The following is a 24361-nucleotide window of genomic DNA, read 5'->3' on the forward strand; positions in this document are numbered from 1 at the left end:
GAAGCGTAGGTGTATTTATGAGTCTGTACAAGTTGCAGCAACACTACATGCACAAGATGGCTGCCTGAACCAGCCGCACAGTCTTCTCAACAAATTGTCATCTTTGTATCTTTGTTCATAGTCATACTACGACTATGCCCCACTGCTCTGTAACAATATGCATCTGCCAGACTAGTGAACTGCAATGTGCAGTTTTGTCACTTCGATGAGTTCGCTATGGTAGCCATGACAATATCTTTCGAAGAATGAGGAAGCAATGTTTGATTCCTGATTGTGGCGACCACGTTTCGATCATGGTGGAATTAAAGAAAATGCTTGTTGTGCTTTGATATAGGTGCACAACCCCAGGTGGTCGAAATTAATCCGAAGTTTTCCACTAAAGCGTCTCTCGTAGCCCACTGTGCACTTTTTCGACAATGAGCTCTGCAATTTCATTTTACTTTCCAGAGGATTCCCACTCTCCTGTTGAGGAACTGAAGAAGCGCTTCGGGCTAAGCAACCAGAGCTTCGATGCCTTCAGTGACTTGCAGTACGTAGGCATCCAGACAGTACGGTTGCCGACATGCTTTGATGGTTTGAGGGCCGCAGTGAAGAAGGTCATGGACAACTCCACAGTGCGCTCCGCAAGACCCGTGGAGGTCATATTCCAGGCACTCAAAGTGAGTCGGTGGCTGTGCAATGCGCTTTTGAGAATGCCTGCACTGGTGTAGGTGTGAAAAACTGCATCTCCAGATATGCCCCATCAGAAACATTTCTGTATGTAATTGCCTAATAATGAAATTCTTGTGTTTTAGGTTTGATTATATATGCTATAAGGACATCAGAAAATTAAGTGTAGTCTATAACAGTCATTATTTTTCAACCTATGACAGTTTAGGATTGAATGCAGTAAGTATGTGAAGTGATACAGCTGACTCGCATTAATTTGATAATACGATTTGCCTTTTATGTAATCCATGCCTGAAACTGTGAAGAGCAAGTGCCTGTATTTCTTAAGACGTTTCTGTTACTTTCATTTTACACATTTTGTGTAAGTGGAACCAGTTTTTGATGTTGTATAAGAAAATGAGTGAAAGCCAACAGCAGTAGGATTTTATGTGCATTGTATGCGTCATATTCTTGCGCATGTAAACCACCCAAAAAATTCAGTGAATGTCGGAGAAAGTCGGAGTGTAGGTTGCAAGTGAATGTCGCGTTGAGGTTGGTTTCGTGGCAGTGCAAATAGCTTTGAGGTGTGGCTTCACGGCTTTGCATCACAGCAGAGTTTTTTGCCATACAAAGATTTGTTATCTCCCAAGAAACCCAATGCTCTCTTCCCACTCTTGCTTTTTGGAGCTCCTTTCTTTCATTGTCACCTGTTCCCCTCCTCTGCTTTAGTAGTCAATGTGTTAGGTTCAACAACAACGAACCAGAACTCGGATCAATATGCGCTGCTTTCAACAGCACTCGTTTAGATTACTATCGTTGAAGAGGTTGGAGCCAGAACTGCTTGCCAAAGTTACGTGTACAAGTCGCCCATCTGCTTATGTGCCTATTTTACAGTTTTGAGGATTATTGTATGCAGTTATTTCCACAGCTTATGCACATGATTTTTTTATTTATTCATTTTCCAGGGTGTCATAATTCGGGGTGCAGGTTACACGTGGTAGGCAGGCTCTGTGAAGTGAACACACAGACGCCAAGTGATGCCTCTTGAAATACATCTGGAACTTGTCACACATGCTCGCCATTTATATGAACTAAAAGAATTTTATTTATTGCCATCTCAGTGGATTGTAAACCAAAATGTATGGTGAACTGCTATCCAGCACATTTGTTCACTAATCGTTGACTCTCTGCAATTGCACATGCTGGTTTAATATTCTGCACAATTGCTGTAACAGATATGCAGCATTTGAGTAAGATTCCCTCTCCTTTTCCTGCGCTTCATTGACACTGCTTGCAGCTGTGATCACATTCCCTGCATTCTTGTTGTGCCATTCGGCGAAATGTGAAACGTGATTGAGTGTCATGTTAAGCAAGTAGTAAAACTTGTGCAGAGCCATATCATTTAAGCATGGGTACTATCTTTGTACTGCATATACAGTCGAACCTTGATATATCGAACAGCGCGGTGATCGCAAAATAATTAAATATAGCCATAATTCGATATATAAAATCACATAAGAAATGCGTCAAAAACTTCTGGAAATCCATGAACCAAGGGCGTGATCGGGTATCGTTGTTCGGAGCATGCATTCGTTCGTGCCACGTGCAATTGACCTAGGCCGCATCGACTTCGTCAGCCAGGAGCGCGCAGTCGATTGTGCCACACGCAATTAGTGTCTATGCCAAGCACGTCGCAGTAAATACTCACTTGAAGCTTCATACGTATTTATTTGGCTGAAAGTACTGCAGCAGTGTAGCCTGCTTCTTATTGGCAGCCACATGCTTAAACACGGAGTCCTCAACATAGTTTAAAAGATCCAGAAGCGATAGGCCGGTGACCTCTATTGCGCAGCAGTAGCGGCATAAAAGGGCCAAAGCAGCTACAGCCTCAGTTGAAGTCTGGAGCAGGGCAACATCAGCGCTTGTCAGATCAACCTCGGCAGCATCTTCATTTGGCCGCTACTTCTGCTGTGATCTCCATGTCCGTCAGTTGAAGCATTTTGAAACACATAACAAAGTATTAAGTGGCGTCTGCCAAGGCGTCTATGAGTGAGCCCAGTGAGGACCGCCAGTTCTCGCGAGGCACGGCAAGCGCAGAGCACGGCACTGAGGAGAAGTCAGTGCTGCAAATGCAGTAATGCGTCGTTGACGTCAAACTAGCCAAGCCGCCTCTTGTGTACGCCGCGACGTTCCAATGGCACCCTAGGCGCGATCGATGTGTGCAGCTATATTGCGCAGTAGTCTGGAACGCCCATCGTGCCACCGCTATCTCTGAGAGTGTTGCGAGAAAGCTCACTGCCTGTCAACAGAGCGCACGTGGTGTGGGGTGGCGGAGTTGATATATGCATTTTACGTCCGACCCCATTCGAAATAAAAAATTAAAAATGCATGCAATTTTCCTAGTGATATAGAAAGTGTTCGATATACGCAATAATTCGATATAACCATATTCGATATATCAAGGTTTGACTCTAGTACCAGCAAGATGCATGAACGGCTGATCTGTGTTTAACAGCAGAAACTCCATTTTTAATTGTTGCTCTCATTATTTGGCCTTTTGATTTCCCTTAACAATGCATGATTCTACAGTACAAAAATATTGATCAACTTCTTGACATTGCAAACTGATTGCAATTTTTTGTAACCTAAGCAGTGTTGTTTGCTTCTGCTTCATTGATTTCACTGTCAGAATCATGTGGTCCCTATGGAAGGGAAACAAAGCTGCAGGCAGCAGAAGATAAGATGACACGTCACATCGAAATTTACAACCCTAAAGAGACATACCTTTCCATTTTTCAATTTTTCAGAGAGCTTTGTCTAATTTACAAAATGTGGGCTCCATGCAAAAACTCGCTGGGAACATTAGATGTTATAACATCAGCTATTTCATGTCTAGCAGGCTTAAAAAGCACCTATCCAGGCACTTGAAACTTGTGCTTGGTAGAAGACACTGAGAAAAACAATATAGGAAGTAGACCCACTGTTATACATGTACTCGCACAGAGCGAAAACACACCACCCTATGTTTATCAAAACATATTGCACCTTTGCAGTGCAATTCCAATTGGGAAAGATTCAAGATCTATGCGACACATGTTAAATATTGTCACTTTCATCAATATTGCAAATTTTCAGGCCTAATTTGGTTTCATTTGACCTCTGGAAGGAGATATTTGACCTCTGGAAGGAGATAGGCCACTCACACATGAGTGGCCTCCCATGTGTGAGGCATTGCTTGGTTCAAACTACGCAGCTATCTATAGCTAACACATGCAACACTTACAGTAGTTTTCTTTGCGGGGTTACTCAATTTCATTTGCTAACAGCGGGTGAATTTTTTATAAGTCCTTGAAATTGCAATGCACTTTTTCTCATTTATTACTGTACTGAACATCTAGTTATTAATGCAGGTTATGTGCACTAATAGTATACTGTAAGCATGCCAGGGAGGCTTGCAGCAGCTAGTTTTCTTTACTTGCAAATCCCAAACACTATGAAGTATTCTTGGTGGTAGTAGAAATTATGTACATGTGTGGTAAAATGATGAGTCCTCTTGTGTGTGTGTGTGTGTGTGTGTGTGTGTGTGTGTGTGTGTGTGTGTGTGTGTGTGTGTGTGTGTGAGAGAGAGAAAGAGAAAGAAAGAGAGAGAGAGCTAGTTGTGCAGCAACTTCTCTGCTCACAGTACGAACGCTTATGCCAAGCCGTGAGCACTAAATTCATAACTGCAAAAATGGCATCGACTTTATTATTTGTCGTTTTTGGATTTCAAATCTGGCCCAGGTGACGTCGGTTTCGTTGCTGTTTCCATCTCGAATGCATCACGATGATGCAAGCTGTACTGCAGTAAGTGACAGAGGCACTGGGCTTACAAGTTCATTGCACAGATTGGTGTATATATGCACCTTGCATAGAAGCTTACACTTTCGAAAGAATTTTCAATTTTTCAGTGAGCTTTGTAAAACTTACAGAATGTGAGCTCCACACGAAAACTCATGAGAAACATTAGATGTTATAACATAAACTGTTGCATGTCTAGTAGGCTTGAAAAGCGCCTATCCAGACACTTGAAACTTATGCTTGGTAGAATACACTGTGAAAAACAATATGGGAAGTCGACCCACTGTTATACAACAATATATTATATGTGCCGACATTCAGTGCCCTCGGTTGCCTCTGGCTGTTTGGTTTTTCTTTTTTTTTTGAATTATTAGGCCTAGCAGGTGAAAAAAAGCAAAATGGCTTTCCCTGTGCCACTCTCCCACAGCACCATCTCCTGCGCCATATTGTGGGCCAAGAGTATGCATCTGATGATCTACAAGTACAGATGCGCGTGTCGTGAATTACTGGCCACTGTTGCTCTCAGACATGGAAATGCGGGCATTTCAGAGTTTCAATGCTGCCACAAGCTGGGCAGGGCAAGTTCTTGGCTCTCTACACTTGGACAAGCAATGAAGCAAACATACGTTTCAGCTTCCTGAGTGGCAATTTTGGGGTGATAAATGCATGCAGTGCTACTTCCTTGGAGCAAGGTGCCTATATATACCTTGGTGCTTGTTGTCTGTGATAACGTCAAACGTAGGGTTGCACATAGACAATTCTACATGTGCCTTCCACTGACTGTATGGTGCATTTATTTTTCACCTTTCAGCTTCTAAACGATAAGTTCAGCGGTGACATTGAAAAAACTGTTGCAAGCCCATTTCCTGACCAGTATTTCACCTGCCCCATTGTGTGCATCGCTTGCGCGTAAGTTTGTTTTTGTTTTCTTACCCTAGGAAAGCTATCACTTTAATTTTGGCTTTCATTTTTATTGCCAATTCCTTTCTTACCACGCAAAGTATCGTGTACACATTAGATTATGTAAAATTGGACAGTTTGCAGGTTTAAGTGCTGCACTTATCCACGTTGAATAAATGCTGTCCTTCTCATGCAGTTGCATTTCCCTTATAAAACAAGTTCGTCATGTTTGGTACGACAGCCACTTGGCACTAATAAGTGGCTAGTAATTATAATTTGGCTGAGTAAGCTTTCCATATCATGCAATTTTGCAATTTCAACTGTGTTTCTGGTAGCAATGCCTAATGTTTATGCATTGACCTAATCATTGTTGCAGCTGGTTCCGTCTGTGTTGCGAATGTGCTTTAACTGTGCTAGTATACATTTCATTAACATAATGAAATGTAAATAATAGTTAAGATCAAAGTGGAACAAACTGGGCTAACAACAAGACATGTTCTTGTATTCTCCATTACTTTTGTGCTGTTTACATGAAATTAGTGGCTTAGATTGTTCCTTTCTTTCTTTTCCTAGAAATAAAAGTGTTCTAATAGACCAAATGTCTAGGTTTAGAACCGGCTATTTATTCATGTTGTATATATCCTACGAAGCGGCTTCAGTTTTGGTCTCCTGAAAACTGACATTTGTTCAGCTCAACGTCACAAGCTTTTAAAACATCTTGATTTTGCTTTTGTTACAGTGAAATCCATTGCTGTACAACAGGACAGTGACATTGTACTGTATTTCACTGCTCTATAAGCTGAAGTTTGTGCATTTTCCTGTCACGTGCACGCTGTAGCAACAATTTTGTGTGTGTGGTGGGATTTCCACATTTGTGTTATGTCCCACTACTGACGGTTACACTAAGCTTTTACAACTTCAGGCACCAAAACCACGTTGTAAAGTGTTATCTTATAAATTAATAATTTTTACACAATGCTGGATGCTGCACCGATATTTGATTGTATATACACAGAGCTCTAGAGAGAACACAGTTGAAATATTAATGCCTTTACCACTTGAATATCCGTGCAAGCTTGTATGGCCGCATTCCATTGGGAATGGAATGAAAAATTGTTGGTGTATTGCGATTTAGGTGCAGATTGAACCCTGAGCAGCAAAAATGATTCGGAGTGTTCTGCTGTGAAGTCTTTCACAGTTGGAGCATTGCTCTGAGCTGTCAGTCATCCGAGCAATCAATGAATCTCAACTGATCTGGCAGTCGCTGCCTTGTGCTGCAGGAATACCCACTTCATTTCCTTCAATTTTGTATACCCTGGTTACAGAGCTCGGTGCATCAAGACCATGAACCACCAAGACACTCACAGTTGCGATGCCAATTGCCAGTATCAATACCAGCTCGACAACCGGGTCCACCAGTGCAAGGCAAGAGCACAAGGGGTAGCTCTAGGAGGCTAAAGCCCCATCGTTTCATTGAGCAATCCATTGACTGGTGAACTTGCATTGGAAGACTAGTTGACCTCAACCTCTGCTACCTTTCTTTGTTCGAATGCAGGACTGCTATGAAAAGTCGGGCCGCAAGGTCATTCTCACTCCTCAGACTGCTGCCAAGAATGATTCTGCCGTGACTGCATTGGTGAAGTTTGCGTGGTCAGGGTAAGAAGTATGCAGCTTCTTTTGAAGGTTTTTGGCACTGTAATAATGTGACACATGCATACTTTAGACATATTTTGTCAGTGACATGTAGGTACAGCGTCGACCACTTATAACACAACCGGCTATAATGCGAATATTTCTGGCTCCCGTTTACCTTCCCATAGAACTCCATATATATATGCAAACCACTTATGGTGCAGTCACGCGGTACGAAATGCCAGTTTTACTAATGCGGCTTCTGCAGGAAAATTCTGCACACAAGCACGGCGGTGAGTGTGCTTCTCAACGAGGTGCACCGGCCGATGGGAGGGGAGAGTGACAAGGGTGATGCAGAGGAGATGCAGAGAGAATGAACCAGGAACAGGGAAAAAAAAGTAGCAGCAGCGCGTTGTGGTCGTGCAGGGGTTGCCTAGGAGACTGGGAAGCCTTTGCTTGACCAGCAGTACACCCTCCACACTGAATGTGTGCGAATTGTCCCTCTTTGGAGGCTTTGGCTCTTCAATTTGGGTGCATCTGTCGCGATGCGCATCCTTGTGAAGTGCACACATCACATGTATGACCTTGACTGCTGTCAGTTTAAGCAGTATCCTGCAAATTTCGTTCTGAGCTTGTAGGCTTTATGTTTCCATGCAAGCTTCCACCGGTCCTACCAGTACGCACACATACAAACTTTGTAAGCGTTGACAGTAGTTGCCTTGGCTTATCGCCCGAGGAACCAAACTCCGCTTCACACTTGCAGCTGTCGCTTCAGCTCATGCAGGTCATAGTATGTCCAATCTTTCACTGGTACAGACATATCAAGGGCAAGCTTCTCGCGACAGCATGCCACCAGGCACTTGAACAGCGAAGGAACCATTTGGACAACGAAAGTTAGAGTACAGATGGCACGGGCAACACTCGGAAGGTGGCATCTTTGTTCACAATGGCCATGTTTTCGACACCGCAGATCACCCCGAGAAATCGAGCAGGACACTGTACAGAGTCCGAAATCTTAGTTGACGTTCTATATTCGTTCTGTGGAGCTGGTAGCGGTGCCACAGGGTGCACACGGCTGCTCGGTCTACATGTTTTACACATGTGCAGCCATTGAAAAATGTTCTTGCAACTCCAGACACTTGCGCTATAAGCAGTCTATGCTGTACCATCAAAATCTGTTTGTTCTACTAGAACGGCACTGGACTTGTCCGAACTTCACATTCACTTTTGTGCATGGCCGTCAAGCTGGCCATCCTCTGTGCTACACTTAAACTTTTCTTTATCATCCTTTCCCCCATTGTGTAGTGCCCACCTTTGTATGAAACAGTCAACATGGCTTTTTTTTTTTCTACAGCAGCTTCCTTCTCCTCCTGCTTCTCGTAATTTATTGGTGTTAGTCTTTTAAACAGTCTGTTAAAGGGGTCATGACATGGTCACCCAGCTAAATGTCTTCAGTTTATCATTGCAGCTGAGAATAACGGAGGAAATGCATGTACTTATACAAGAGAAAAAAAAAGCCGAGTTCTAAACACGTCCCGCCACCGTCGGCTGCCATGTTGGCAAAGCTTGTGTGACAACAAGAAATGTGGGTCCACTGCTGTGTGGCCTGCTCGAAAGCATTCGAAAACCATGCGTGTGCCATGCTGGACTACACTTGCTCCCCACCCTCTGGCACCCTACTGTGTCAAAAGGGCATCACCATTGCATCGTGCCCACGATTCCTTCGCTTGCACGATAAAAACAGCAGAAACCAGAGAACACCTGCATCACATAGCACTTGCATTGACCACATAGAACACACACTTCATTTCATCACCTTTAAGTGCCGCCAGACTGCTGTATGGCTCGACTATATTTTAAAAGTTTGAATGCACATTTTCTACCGCACCAAACCTGCTCAAATTTTGCTCGCATTCTGTCAGATGCATATGGTTTAACACGCAATGCATAATTCAGGCTTGAAAGTTTGGTGGCATGTCCCCTTTAATACATATTTGTGGGAATGCTTGTGTACCTGCCGTTGCATGTTGCTGTAGTCTGAGGCATCTATATTTAGTCGGTTGTGTAGTATTTTCAGTGAGCACATTTTGCTCAAAGTGCCAGTGTTGCAAATCCTGACTACGTTAGATGACTAGGTGAATCACTGTGCCTGTATTTTCTGTTAATGAACCGAATTGCCTTTCTCTGGATATTTTCCAATTAGGTTAGTTTTAGTGTAAGGGAACCATACAACATTAGCATACTCAAGAACGGGTCTCACAAATGTGGTGTAAGGTAAAGGTTTGATGTTAGTGGGTGCCAACCAGAGATACCTTTTAAGAAACAACAGCTTTCATGATGTGCAGGAAGTGACATTGCTAATATCTGGTGCTCACTTAAGGTTAGACATACCTTTAAGCCAAGATATTTGTGCTGTTGAACTTCAGTTATGGGGCTGCCATAAAGGGTGCAGGAAAAATATGAAAGGTACTACTTTTGTTGTTACTGTCAAGCAAACCGTCTTGTTTGTGCTAACGGTCATCTGCCACTTATGGCACCATTCAGCTATTTTTGCCATTGTGGTCCTCAGAATTACTAATTTCCTGGTATATTATGCAGTCATCTGCAAAAAGTTTAATTTAACAGCCAACATTATTTTAATGCCATATATAAAATTAAAATAACAGCAGTCCAATTACTGAGCCCTGTGGCATCCCTGTTCTAAGAGGCACAGGATCCATTGAAACATTTTGAATGATGACTAATTGTGACCGGTGTGATAGAAAATTTGTTATCCATAAGTCCATCTTTAATAACAGCCATAATTTTTACAATTACTTCAGTATTACATACACAATCAAACGCTTTCATCTTCCATTCATTTCTTGCATCTTGCACTAAGTATGTGCTCATACAGATTCCGTCTTGGGTTACTTGGATTTTGCACAGTTTATGCATGATCACAAAGCTTCAAGGACTACGCTAGATGCTAATAATCTGATACGCAAGGCTTAGCATGTGTACATTAAGTTCTTGGCTGCTATCTGAGTAAAACAGAATACAGTCGCCGACCGTTTATTCGGACCTCACGGAGACTGCGAAAATGTCCGAATAAACAGGTGTCCGAAAAAGCAGATTAAGAAAAAAAAATGAAATCCTTTATTTCTACGCACTTATTCGGGCTTGGCAGTAGGCTTGGAAGAAAGCGTGAATGCGCCGTTGCATGCTGTTCCGTTTACGCGCAATCAGATAAGCCTGAATCTCGGAGAGGGTCGTACGGTCACTATTAGCGGCTGATAGCACAGTCACTGCTTGTACACGCTCCGCATGCGACAGCAGCGTAGCACATGGTGAGTCGTCTTCCGACTCGGAGTCATCGTCCGGCGGTGCAGCAGAAACCTGACGAATGATCTTGCCGTCGTCGAGTTCTGCGCATGTCAATACAGCAGTGTCAGCACCTATGAAACTGTCAAATGCGACGGTGTCCGGAATCACAATGCAACCACTGCGCAGGTCTCAGAAGAACATTTTCCGCGTCAGGTGGGGCGCACATCGGGACGCGACTTAGGCCTCCCGGCACCCGCTTGCCGGCATTCCCCAGCGAAGTCTGTGCGGGCACTGTCGGCGCCATCAGACACTTGACGCGATGTTTCCGTACACCGCGTTGGATCACGGAAACCTCGACACAGCGCACAAAGCAAACACCACCGTGCCGACACCAGTCGCACAAACGAAAAACGTGGCCTGCTCGCAGCGTCGTGCGCGAAGAAACAAATCAGCTGCTGGATTGTCTTGACATGGCTTACTAAGCTGAAACCGGAACTGCTGCAGAGCCACTCTAACCAGGCAGAAACGATGATGATGAGCGGGGATTTCCAGTAGCGCCACTTCGTGGGGCAGCAAGGAAGCTCCGTTCAAAACAAACATGGCGTTCAGCAAGTCGAACGATGTATGGAACCATGCACCGGTCAGAGTCGGTGCATGGTGCTCTCGACCGAGTTGGCTCAAGGAGTGTCCGAAAAATCGGACGAGAGGTTGCAAGGTGTCCGAACTTTCGGCAGTTGTTATACATTATGGTCTATGGGGAGAATGGCGTTGCCGCGAAGCTGACCGAATAATCGGGCATGTCCGAATTTTTGGAGTCCGGAAAATCGGTCAGCGACTGTACATTGCTCTGCTGTCTCAGGTCTTCTATCAATTTGCACAATCCTTATGTTCTAAATATGAGTCAATAACTCTACACCTACTCGACAAGCAAGCCATGTTTGGTAACATTTAATGGAACGACATCCACCGCTTTGCTGCTTTTCAGTGGCAAGCACATGTCTGGCCACATTGAGCCGGCAAATGCAGTGTATACAATATGCGCTAACAACCGTGTCGGCTAATTATTAAATGTCTATGCACCGCGGAAAAAGCTTAAAATGCAAACCAGACGCCCTTTGCCCTTCTCCTCATGGATGCTACGCTCCCAGCTGGTGTGTCGACATTTATCATGCAAGCGCGCCTACGTACATAGCAGTGCTGCAGCGTCGTTCATAGTGACACATCACTTCAAAAATTATCCAAGGCAACATTAGTTATTTGTTTAATCTGTTCTTTCAATAAATGAATTAAAGTTTAGAAAAATAATAAGACATATCGAATGTCTACGCGTTTTTGTTCTACTACGTAGCGTAGCAAGAAAGATGTACGGTACTTCAATTTTGTCTGCTTGTTCCCACGTCATGCTGTTGAATGTGCAGAGTATAAAACTGACATCTTCTACAGTGTTCCAGCATTGCAAGCATACTCTTTAATCCTCACGCGCCAGCCTCAGCGCTCGTGATTGTGAGACGGACCTATACCGCTAAACAGGTGTTCTCGTGCAGAGCGCGCAAAATCATCTGCATGAAACAAGACTAGCACAACAGCTCGCGCGCGAGACCGTAACCGGAAGTCCGCTACTCAGCAAAAACATTAAAGAGAGAGAGTGAAAGAAAAGAAAAAGAAGGGCGGGACCCGTGACGTATTCTTCACGCGATCCTCAAGCTCCGGTATGGAAGATCGCAGGGAAGGAATTTTGCTTGCGGAAACTATACGGGGGGAAGTGGAGAGAATCTATACTGGCGATGAGGCTCACCTCCCGAAGTCGTGGTTCGAAGAACTTCAAATATTTCTGTCTGATATTAATAAACTAATTGGAAAAATTACTGCTGTAGAACACTCCATAGAGGGCACGTAACAACTTACAGTGCATAACCAAAGTTTGCTGTGTGGCCTGGTGAGGGGCCCTTCATTGTGGCAACAAAGCCTCCGAGATTACTGTGACATGTAATGTGATAGGATGGCATTGTTGGCCTATCTCACTGATTACCGTGTGCCCTTACATGTCCAGATATGTGCTTGAGTGTCCCAGCTGTGGTGTCATCTACCAGAGTCGCCAGTACTGGTACGGCAACAGGAACCCCGACGAGACAGTGACCAGGGTCGAAATAGTGCACGTCTGGCCTGGTGTAAGCATGTTTTGCACTATGTTGCATTGAATAGTCCCTGCAATACCCGTGTTTGTTTGCCCTTTCCTGCTTTTCATCAATCTTCAGTAATTTTATTTTGCATCGGTGTCTATGCAAGTACATAATTGACCGTAAAAGCTATCATTACCAGCATCTTTTTTATTTCTGTAGAAAAATGGGGGAGCGCGTTTATTGAGTGCATTGGTTAAAAAATAAGACAGCATGGCATGCACTTGTCTAATGGAATATAATAAGAACAATTGTTCAGCCTCATCTGCAATTTTTGGTGGCATTGAAAACCCTTCTCCTTCCAGTCGAACAAAGTGCATACCTGCCATTGCTCCAGAGCTTTCTGTAAGGTTCACAACTTTGGCCTCTGTGTGCCCACAGTATTTTTGCAAATGTTAGAATTCCTATTTAGCCAGGTCCAAAATAGTTTCTGGACGACCAGTTTATCAAGTGCAGCCTCATAGTATTAGAAAAAAGGAAAGCATGTTTCTTGCAGGACAAGTCAGCACAGGAGCCCAGCATCACTGCACAGAGGGTTCTCGATGGGCTGCAGACCATCACGGAGACAGTCGCGACATACAGTGCACGACCAACACGCACCATGTCTGACTGGATAAATGACCAGATTGCACCTTCATACTGGGTCCCCAACTACAAGATTCAGGTAAAACCTCTAACCTGAATGCAAGTTGTACTGGCAATTAACATGGGAATTCCACATTTGTAGGGCTAAAGTCGAGCTTCAAAAATTTTTTGCTTCAGCTGAAGCTAGTTGATGAGGGGTGATGAATAGTGTATACAGTCAATGTGCGATTTTTCCGACTCCCTAGGGGTTGCAGAAATGTCCGGAAAATCGGGCAGTCCAAAAAAATTTATACCTGTCTTTTGCTGCCCTCAAGGGCTCAAAAAGCCACAGGCACATCTGAAAAAGCTCTGAAGGCTTGCCAGTACTCTTATTTGGCATATCGGTGCTCGTACTTTAACAGGAGACGGCGTGTGCACGCATGTATAATTAAGGAACACATAGTGTGTCCCGTGACAGTTGCCCTTCCCACGCTTGTTAAGCTTCACCGCAATATTGCTCTTATGTTTCACCGCATGTATTGAGGCGAAGCCGAACTTCCAAAATGGGCATTACACAACGCATCGTGCATTCCGAGCTTTGAAGCCAATTGGGAGGACCACAAAGGCAGAGTCGATGCCATTGTCGCCAGCGGCGAATTATTTAAATGAAAAGCAGCACCAAACGGCGATAAGCTTAATAAGGAACGTCGAAGCAGCTAGGCCTAGCGTTGCCACCTACAGCTGCCAGCAGAACTGCGTGCAAAAATGCTGGTTCTAGGTGGCGAGATAATCAAAATGGCGGCAGTGATGGCTTGACTAATGCGGTTTCAGACCTGCGGTCACAGCAATAAGTTTGGAAAATTGGACGGCGAAGGGTTCTTGCTTTTGAAATTTCAGACGCTCTTATACATAGACTCAACGGGATAGGTGGTGATGCAATCTTTCTCTATGGTGATGCCACGGAGCCATCTGAATTATCAGGCATGTCCGAACAATCTGGCATCTATAAAACCGGTCGTTGACTGTAAACGCCTTTATTCTTTTTTCTTTTCTGCAGTTACAATCCTCATAGTGGGCTGGGCATCCAGAAAACTAGTGAAAAGTTTCTAATCATGCACTATTGATCCTGGAGCCTTCATTTGGTCTAGGGCTTTAAAGCAACGCTACAAAGAAAATTAAATTGTATTGCTAAATTACCCTATTACAATACCACAAAAAAAAAAGAAGACTAACCATGTGAAGGGTCTTAATAATCGGAAAATATGTCAGAAAAGCCAGCAAATTAAGGAGCAGTACTGAAATATGGTTATGTGAGCTCTTGAAGGATAAATGGTGTTGGGTTGGCTATGGCATGCAACACGATGGACTGGATGGATTTGGTTATTGACAGCTGGGAGGCATAAAGAAATCTGAGACATGATGCAAAATTGCATTCATATTTACAAGTTGTCTTGATGTCATAGGGCAGCCCCTCTCAGGGGAGAAAAACAATATGTGGTGAAGTCAGACATGTGTGATCTTGGCAACAAGCATAAGAAGTTGGTCTTGTTTTTAGAGGTGGAATGCTTCGATTTTAAAAGTTATTTTTGATGACCTTCAAAGACATTTTTTGGTCACAACTATATAAAAAGAAAACTCTCAAAAGAAAAATCATTGTTGCAGTCCTTTCATTTGCAAGAATGACTGACCATTGTGTGCTCGCTAAATCAACTGCAGGCTTGCCACAAGTGCAAAAGCAAATTTCCTCCTGAAGAGAAGAAACACCACTGTCGTGCCTGCGGTAATGGCTTCTGCGAAGGCTGCTCGTCCAAGAAGCGACCCGTGCCAGAACGTGGTTGGGGCACAGAGCCTGTGAGAGTCTGCGACAGCTGCTTTGATAAAGGTGAGCTCAGATAAAAAAGAAAACTGCGATTACTTGAACATTAATGTCTGCGAAAGGAACGGAGTGCAGCATGTAGACTAATACAGTGAAAGCTTGATTATTCTGGATGTCCTGCGGCACACCACCACTGGCCCCATATACTTAATATGTTAGGACGAATGAAATTTCAGACACGTTACAACGCGCCGTGTGTTAATTTGGCCAACAAGTTGCACAAATGATACGGGTGTGTGAATGTATTCTGAAAATTGCATAGTAGATATAGGATTTGCAAATAGAATTATTTGACCGTTCAGTATTGAATTTGATTTAGTGACATTCAAGTAGTTGCACATGCATAAAATGAAGTTGGTGATATCTGCAGTCTGCTCCGTCATACAGTCGCCAACCAATAAATTGGACACCGATTATCTGGACATGCTCGGCAATTTGGACACCTTCACAGCACTGCCAATGGCCCTATAGACTTAATGTGTTAAGACGACCAATATTTCGGACAGCCGCCAGCTCTACATTCGGTTATCCAGACTCCGTCCGCGGCTGTAGCGCTCGCCAACTCTGCTGCCATTATTTTCTCTGGCAACCTCGACTAGACATCAAGTATGGCCTCAGAGATTACACGCTAGACTGTATTTCTGGGGCCTTGCCTTGATCGCCGCCCTACACTTCTCAGATTTAACTGCAACTGCCAATCTTGGAGGCTTTGCCTGAATTGTGAGGTCACATCAACATCGCGATCATTATATCCTTTTTTGGCACCCTCGCGCATGCCGCGCTGTCGCGATTTTCTGTTAGCAGGCTTGCTTTGCACACAGCGTTCTACCATGCTGCACTTGTTTATTTAGATTGCGTCCTAGAGAGCGCTCCGCTGACTCCAAGTCTTTTTCGTGAAGTTATAGATAGGCCGAATCAAATGGCACCAACGGTGCCCTCGCAGTCTGACTCCATACAAGTCTCGAGTCGTAGCCCGAATGAGCCAGACTCCGCAACTGAAGAGGCTGAACCTGCCGCCTACCACAACGAGCTTAAATGCAGACATCATTGATGACCTGCTGGGCTGCTGTGTGCCGATTACGGCCGCCACTAGATTTAAAGTATTTGCAGAAGTGTTCTCTGCTCACCCTCTCACGCTATCGCACTTAGACTTTATACAGAACATGACTGTTGCTGTTCATAGGTCACTCTTGGTCGCGCCGCATGCAATTTTTTATGTCCGTTCACAAGCAGCTGCTTGCAATTAAACCATTTTACCACCTGCGAAAGTTTCCATTTATTGTCTCGGCATTCCCTTGTGATGGAAGTGAAATTTTGTTATATTAGAGTGATGTATAAACAAACTTCGTCATATTGAGAATTTCATTATATTCAAGTTTGTCATGTCGAGGTTTAACTGTACAACTTTCTGCAGAAAGTGACCAAGCAGCCACGGCATCTCCAGAAGAAGGAAGCGAGTCTGAACTCACAGCCCGTAAAGTGGGGGAGGCAATTCGTAGCACGTTTGGCGCTGTTGCATCTGCCATGGAGTACCCCCTCGGTGAGTGTCTCCTTGTTCTTTGGAATAGTGCTAGCACACTTGCCCCCTTGCAGTATTGCTTATCCATTTGCACTGCTTGGCCTTACGTTCTGCTCAAGCACTGCATGTTCTGCTCAAAACTGTGTGCAGCCTTTATCTTTTGGTGACCCTGACAACTTGTTTACTATGACAGCAACCCACCGCTTGCAAGAGAGTTTGCTGTGTCCATATCCTGTCTATTTTTTGTCCATCTGTCTTTCCATTACGTTTTTGTCATTGTGTCATTGCATGGTTGTCAGGCCAGCTCCTATCCGACCTCAATTTCTATAAAGCTTTATAAAAATACAAAAATAAAACTTCCTGTTTCAAAATGAAGCTTTGTCCATGAGTACCTGTACCGGGAATTGAAGCTGTGCTCTTGCAGCAATCTGCAGCTGCATGCCCAACGCATTAACCAGGGTGTCTACCAACCGGGAAAACCGGGAATTCTCAGGGATTTTTAGTAGTCTGGAAAAAGTCAGGGAAAGCTCAGGGAATTTGGGCCTCCATCAGGGAAAATTAGCAGCAATTTTACTGAAAGGGTCGAAAGTCGCAGTAATGCTGGCTCGAGTAACAGACAGGAATCGTAATGAATCGTCTTTGACGCCCTGCCGTCGGCTGGAGGAGTGGCTAGTGTACAGTCAAGGACTGACTTTCCGGATTCCCAATAATTTGGACGGCTTCGCGGCACCGTCACGTACCCCACAGAGTCAACGTATCAGAACGTGTGAAATTTCCGACGCAAGAACTCTTCGCCGTCCGATTTTCTGGACGTTTTGCTGTGATGGCAGGTTCGAAACGGCAATAATCAAAGGAACCACGGCTGCCATTTTGATTGCTTCGCCACCTCGAACCGGCACTCTCGCACGCAGATCCGCTGGCAGCCGTTGCCACCACTGCGGCAACGCTAGGCCTAGCTGCTTCGACGTTCGCTATGAAACTTCTTATCGTTGGGCGCCGAGTTTTTTATTGAAAGAATTAGCTGCTGCCAGCAATGGCATGGACTCCGCCTATGTGATCCTCGCGATTGACATAGAAAATGCCGGTACCTGAAAGTCAGCTTCGCCTCTGAAAGAAATGTTACTTGGTGAAGCATACACAAAAGTATTGCAGTGAAGCATAACAAGCGTGGGAAGGGGCTATTGCCACGGAAAACAGTATGTATTCCTTAATTATACACGCGTGCACCCGGTATTTCCTGTCACATTACGAGCACCGATATGTCTAATATGTGTAGCGACAGGCCTTCAGAGCGTTTTCGAACGTGCCTGTGGCGGTTTGAGTCCCTAAGGGCAGTAAATGACACGCATTTATTTTTTTTGCAACTGGCCGAATTTTCGGATGTTTTCGCGGCCCCTAGGGAGTTCGAAAAATCGGTCGTGGACTGTGCAACTGACCAAGATGCTTCAAATGGTCCTTGGGGCGAACGAGTGGCGGAAGGAGGACAAGAACAGAAATGAACTACGCATTGAGGAATAAACGGGAAAGGAAGCTTGCTGCCGCCGTTTTGAAGGAGCTTGAGCTCAAAAAATAAAGTTTTGGCTGATGCCGAGATGCAGGTGTCCCTCATCCAAACCAAAATAAACTCTTTAAAGCAGTGAAACACAACACTCGGGCGTCGTGCGCGGGCTGAGAGTATTTCAGTACAGTTGGGGTTTACTTACGAGTGTTGAGAGAGAATCTCAATTGTGACAGAATTCGGGCCTCATACCACTGAGATTGCAATCAGTTGATAGGAATAGCTCATATTCGAAAATATTTGCTTCTATATGCATCTCCTTTTTATTCATATTTGAGAATGTCTGACTCCATTGCAATGTTTTTCGAAGACACTTTATTTGCTGTGCATTTTACTAACCACTGCCTTCTATTCTCTTCTTGAATAACATAAACACTACTTTTTAGTATTCAAATTGGATTAAGTCGCTTCTTTAATTTTTTTCATGTGCCTACTAGGGAGTGACAGCCTCAGGCGACATGTTTTCAGCCCGTCTTGACATAAAACATAGTTCTGCATCACTCAGGGAAATTTGCAATGGCACTCAGGGAAAACCTGGAAAACTCAGGGAATTTGGAAATGTCAACTTGGTAGACACCCTGTTAACCATTGAGCTATCGGGCAAGTTTTTGCACTTCAAAGCTTTTGCAGGCAGTGCAGTGCAGTTTTAGTTGAAACAGCATGCAGTGCACGGGCACACCGTAACTGGTGCATGATATTGCATTTACTTGCAGTGTGGCTCTCAGCATGGTAGTCCTTGAGTCGTGCAAAAGGATAGAAAGTTGGCCAAGTTGGTACGGTAACGTGATCTTGGATTGTAGCGTGAAGTGACATGGACAGAGACTGAAAACAGACAGAAGTAGAATGGGCAGTTGAGAAATAGAGCCCATCCTGTCTATTTCTAGTCTCTGTCTGTGTCACTTCGCACTACAGTTCAAGATCAAGTTCTTGAGTCTTTGTTTTGCACGTGGAGTTTTTCATTGTCTTGCATGTCGGACAGCAAAATGCGGTCTTTCATGCTGCCACCATCGTTGTTGTGTCACCGAAAATAATTTGGGGACATAGTGCAAAAAAGAAGAAAAAAAACACTGACCTTGTGCTAAGTTGGGGGCAATAACTGCCATTGCAGTAAATGAGCTTGCATCCAGAGCAGGCATTGTGTGCTGATCTTTTTTTGTCTTTACCTTTTGCTACCTCGTATGCCTTCCTTGTGCATGCTTAAATTGTGCTTAAATTTTACTTCTTGCTCAGTAGCATTCATTCATTCAAGGAAAAAAAGTACACATGTTTAACCTCATAACATATGGCTAGTAGGGAGAGCTATAAGTACAGCATGGGGTTACAAGGAATGAGTAATTTTGTAAACAAATTGAAATCTGCATAATACATGGGTCTTCAAATAGACTCAGTCAATTAATTATATTATTGGGAACAAAAAAAAAAGCATCTGACAGAATGCAGTAGTCTTTGTACCATTACAGTAGACACGGGGAAAAGCAGTGTTGAGAAGGACATGTTGCACATGAAATAGGTAACTTATTGTTTAAGAGTAATGTAAGAAGTGCCAGAGAAAGATAAATGTAGTCGGGGACAACAGAGGGTTAGATTGGACAACGAGATCATGAAACATTCAGGTATAAAGTTGGTTCGCTTGACACCTTGATAATGGCAGATGATTTTGTAAAACTTAAGCCTATTCCTTTGTGTATTGCACACGCGGTCAATAAAGCATAGACAAACACTGCATGCACGCCTAGAACAGTGTTTTCTGTGCTTATGCAGTGTTGCTGTTTTTAGACGTTTCTTTAAAATTAGCAGACAGTAGTCAGGTTTCAAATCAGAAAAAAGAGCAATGCTATTGCCTTTTTGATATAACGAAATTCTTAATGAAGACAGTTTCTTGTAAAACATGGCGCATTTTTAGAAGGGTCTTCAATAAACACTTTACATCAAGTTTAAAGTGAAACCATAATCATTATGCATCTTAAGTGATTTCTTTGGTATTCGAGGCATCACTGTCATTAAGGTTAATATACTAAAAAAAGAATGTTTCGATGGACTATTTCTCAAGCAAAATCTGGCCACACTGGTTACAGTTGTGTGTGTTTGCATCAAGCTGTGTTGACAAAGGAGGCAGCTAGATGAAAGAAACCAAACAAAACTTTGCTCGATCAAGGATCTGTTCTAGGTTTGATAAAGGACACGGCCCGACCTACCTACTGGGAGCCAGACCATGAGCTGACCAAGTGCGCCATTTGCAGTGAAAAATTTGGTCCACGCAATACGATCCATCACTGCCGTAGTTGCGGACGGGGCGTCTGCAACGACTGCTCAATGGCTCGCCGGCCTGTCATCTCCCGTGGCTGGGAAAGTGCAGTCCGTGTGTGTAAGGAGTGCGATGAACGACTAGAGCTGTGATAAGCAACGCACCAGTGTAGTGCACAGGACCATAAAAAGGTGATGACACTGTATTCTTAGGAACACCATGGTGCTGTGCAAGTGTAGTGCAGTGTAACGTTTGAGCTTAGTTCTAGTTGTGTCCTGAAGAAGTGACCATCACAGACTTGTGGGCTTCAGTGGTTTACATGGTCATGAATTGCTCGCAAGGTGTTATACTGTATAAATTTGTTCTCATGCAGGCTGGTTGCGATTGTGGATAGATGGGCGTTAGCCCCAAACTGGCATCATAGCAAAAGCATAAACATTGTTCTAGTGTACAGTGGAGAGACTAAGTGATCATGGTTAGGCTTGGGTGCAATAGAAGAATGCATTATGTTCAAGTGATCTTTGGATATTGTACAGATGTCTTACTCAAACATGAGCTTTTATAAACATGATGACAGTGTCCTGCCCTGCACATGAAATGCTGAGTCTTTTGTGCCATGGTATGCAACCGGGACATGGATAGGCGGAGCTGCATTCCGATTTTTATATCTAAGCTGCTGCTGTTCATTTTCTTTCCTTCTGGAGAGTTATTCATATATGCATACAGCTATTGGAAGTTGTCCGAAGTGTGGTCGTGGTGCATATTTAGCAGGATTTTAATATAATGACTCGATTTGTAGTCGGAAGTGACTGTGATTGGCAGTGTTGATGAGAAATAGAGGCACTATTTTATGGAGATGGGTTGAACGACGTTTATGTCCTGAATTCAGTGACAGTGTTACCTTTTTTCTTGGTGTGCTCATAGCAGTATCTTTTCGTCATATGATTTATTAAGAGAATATGATGCACACAGAGATCTTTTAGAAATGTAACACTACTGAGAACATATTCAGCACAATGCAGTTTTCTCATGCAACTATGAGTTTAGGGACGCTTGCTACTATAGATTCATCTCCAAACGATGATCGATTGTACATCAGACCCTATTGCAAATTTTAGTTATACACTGGAAGTCGGAAAAAGTCATATGAAATTGTTTTACTTGAATAATTTTTCAGTACCATTTATTATTGAAGGAGATAAAAATAAGGTGCCCTGTTACCATACCACCAGTAGTCAAGCGCGACTGTCAACAGATACCCTCTCCTTCTGCCTTGAGTAGCGACTGCAAGCGACGTTTCTTCCCCGCCTTCTCTCGTACTAGAGCCAAGGGACCGCGTCAGGTTCACATGGCATGTGAACCTGCAGTGAGACAAATGAACCCCCCCCCCCCTCTTTCCCCCTGAATGGTGCATTTCCAGTGGCGGAGTTGTGCATTCTGCATTGGATGATTTACCAAAGTGACGTGTCATAGTGAGTGATGTTGCTAGGACTGCGATTTACGTCGCGGCATTTCTGCGAGTTACCTCGACTCTGGCTGGCTGTGGTACTTCCTTGAGAGGGAGGATGTGCGGTGTATGGCTTGAAAATGTCAGCTGTTTCTGTGGGCAGGCAGTACTGTAAAGCTTTGCAGAGGTGATAGTCAGCGGGTGAAGTGTGTGCTGTGCTTGTCTGAATAAGATGGCCAAACCTGGTCAAGGGCACTTTAATGTGAGACCATCAAGTTTGAAAGTTTTTTTGTTCTTGGGTACTTCATTATGTCAATTTCTTGTCACTTTCAAAAATTTATCGGAAAGTAATCAAATTAATGAAGATTACTAAACTCGCAAATGCTCACTTGAGGTTTCCCTGTAGGCAATCAGTATTGAGATGCGTCAGGCACACATCTACTTCACCTCTTCAGTCTTTCTTGAGAAGCCAAAAATTCGTGCCCATTGTTTCCTCTTACACATTTTTCTGCATTCTTTTGTAATTTTAGTAGCTTCTTGAAATCGGAACAGTCGTTAACAATATATTACAGCGCGGGTATTATATTTGGTTCTACGTGCCATTCTGGCTTTCATTATATATTTGATATGTGTCTTACTGAATTTGTTGTGCATTCCAATGTTCTTTGCTATATGTACCATGTGTTTTGATAGTACTTTGTGGGCACCTGATGTGATGTGCATATTTTTGCTCATCTAGTGCAGTCATGTGTAGCAACAGAAGGCTTTTACACACTTGTGTACCAACCAAATTGGTTTATTGTATGTATTCACAAGCTTGTGTATACACAGTAATTGCTCATATACTGAAGAACAAATTTTCGTGGTTGCTTTGTGAGCTTAAGATCTGCCGTTGGCAAATTTGTTTGTGGCTTTTACATGCAAAAGCAAATAGCTGTGTAGGGCAGTTTCATGCGCCGACATTTTTATGTGGGTTACTGTTTCAGAGAACCTTTTGTAGGTCTTTTCTTCGTACCTGAAAAAGCTTCTGTACCAAATGTTTGTTAACATGGCCTATAACTAATGCAGAGTCGAGCTTGCCAGCTACACTGTCAAGTGGCAGTCAGTCATCATTATTTACTTATATTCACTGGAGCTCAAATAGCCTATCACTCTTTCAAAATCGGAGGGCGATTACGTTGTTGCCAGTACTTCCATAGTTTGACAGCCGGCAGAGGCATGTCGTTGAGACGGCACAGGTGTTTAGTAGCATCTAGGCAGTGCCAACACTGGCAGGAAATGGGTCTCAAAACGAATGCAGCCTTTTGTAAGCAGTATGCTGCAGACACGTTTGAGGACAGGAAAAGTGCAGCAACCTGAAGTAATTTGATGAGGGCACACAAACGCATGCTGATGTTAGGAAATTGCAGACGACCAAATATGCTTGGCTTGTCTGCGACTAGACTAACGCAATTACGCTTCTATAAGCGCTACAATGGCTTACAGCATTTTGATACATGGAAAAAGTTTGCGGGTTAATTTCCTTGACTCCTCAGCCACATTCCAATGGAAACTTGTAGTGGCCATTGAGTGAGTGTTAAAGAAGCCCAGGTAGTCAAAATGAATCCAAATCTAATCACCAAAGTACAGGTCCCTCGTGGCCCCTAGTTTGCTTTGAGACTTTAAACCCAGCCAATCATAGATACACGTATGCTCTCATTACAGGAGGATCGATGAATGACAATAGAATGTTGTAACATAGTGTTATCATCTTAATAATGTTGTCTGCCATGACTGCATGCATGTAGGGAGTTTACCATGGCAGCTGCTGCCGGTTACCATGACATGTGGCATCAATCAGGCTACCTGCTTCAATCCTAATTCACCCTCGCTACTTGCTCTTCTTCATGACAAAAAGAAGTCAGTGGTGCAAACATCCCTCGCTTAGTCTCATCTCGTGCTGTGATGACAAAGTGTTAGCATAGTTTTGTCATTATTAAGGTCAGCTGTTTGCTATGATGCTGGTAGTCCTAAGAAAAATGTAATTGAGCCACAAAAGTGTTCCGATTTCTGCTAGATCACATCACAGCATATCTTGGCTGGAGGTGTGCCAGATTTTTTCCCTTTTGTTGCTGAGTTATCTACAATCTGTCCCGGTAAGCTTGCCGGAGAGTAGCGACAAATACTGACAGCTCTCTAACCTCCCTACATGTGCAGTCATAGCAGATGGTAATGGTAAACAGTAACACTATGCTAAAACACCCTCACTGTCCAACAAACGAAAACCAATTTCTCATCGCTGGCCTATAAAGTAGCAAATTGTGCTTGTGTATTTTAGTTGCAAATTTGTCGTGATCAACGTAAACTTAGGTTTCACATTTTTTCTTTGTTCGTGTGTGTCGACTGGTAGGGCTTCCTGGCACATGTTCAAGCATACAAACATAGTGCCATGTGTGGTATGTACTATAGTTTCATGCTTGGTAATGGCACAACCCAACCACATTTTTTTTATGTGAAGCATATTACTAGAGCTCAACCCAGCTCCTCAGGCGCGGCGGTGTCGCCTTCAATACCACGTGACACCGTGACGTCACGACAGAGGAGAAACGGGGCTCCAACTCGCGCCGTCGCTCGTGGCGTCGCGGCGGTATATAACCAGCTGCGCTTGCCTCT

At 43.8% G+C, this 24361-nt stretch overlaps 1 protein-coding gene across 3 annotated transcripts in view; it reads left to right on the forward strand.

The window, feature by feature from the left end:
* Nucleotides 1-24206, forward strand: part of LOC139047705 (zinc finger FYVE domain-containing protein 1-like) — a 64582-nt gene extending 40376 nt beyond the window's left edge. The window contains exons 7-16 of one of the 3 annotated variants that reach the window (XM_070521655.1): nucleotides 448-659; nucleotides 4429-4491; nucleotides 5297-5394; nucleotides 6711-6810; nucleotides 6941-7041; nucleotides 12374-12491; nucleotides 12997-13164; nucleotides 14781-14946; nucleotides 16355-16480; nucleotides 20173-24206. In XM_070521655.1, the coding sequence (XP_070377756.1) occupies nucleotides 448-659; nucleotides 4429-4491; nucleotides 5297-5394; nucleotides 6711-6810; nucleotides 6941-7041; nucleotides 12374-12491; nucleotides 12997-13164; nucleotides 14781-14946; nucleotides 16355-16480; nucleotides 20173-20414 (1394 nt within the window). In that variant the 3' untranslated portion in view covers nucleotides 20415-24206. The remainder of the gene's footprint in view (nucleotides 1-447; nucleotides 660-4428; nucleotides 4492-5296; nucleotides 5395-6710; nucleotides 6811-6940; nucleotides 7042-12373; nucleotides 12492-12996; nucleotides 13165-14780; nucleotides 14947-16354; nucleotides 16481-20172) is intronic. The other 2 variants (XM_070521656.1, XM_070521657.1) reach the window with 2 other exon arrangements.
* The last annotated feature ends 155 nt before the right edge of the window (nucleotides 24207-24361 follow it).

This window comes from Dermacentor albipictus, chromosome 7, assembly GCF_038994185.2.
Source record: "Dermacentor albipictus isolate Rhodes 1998 colony chromosome 7, USDA_Dalb.pri_finalv2, whole genome shotgun sequence".
In the NCBI taxonomy this organism is placed as follows: Eukaryota; Metazoa; Arthropoda; class Arachnida; order Ixodida; family Ixodidae; genus Dermacentor; species Dermacentor albipictus.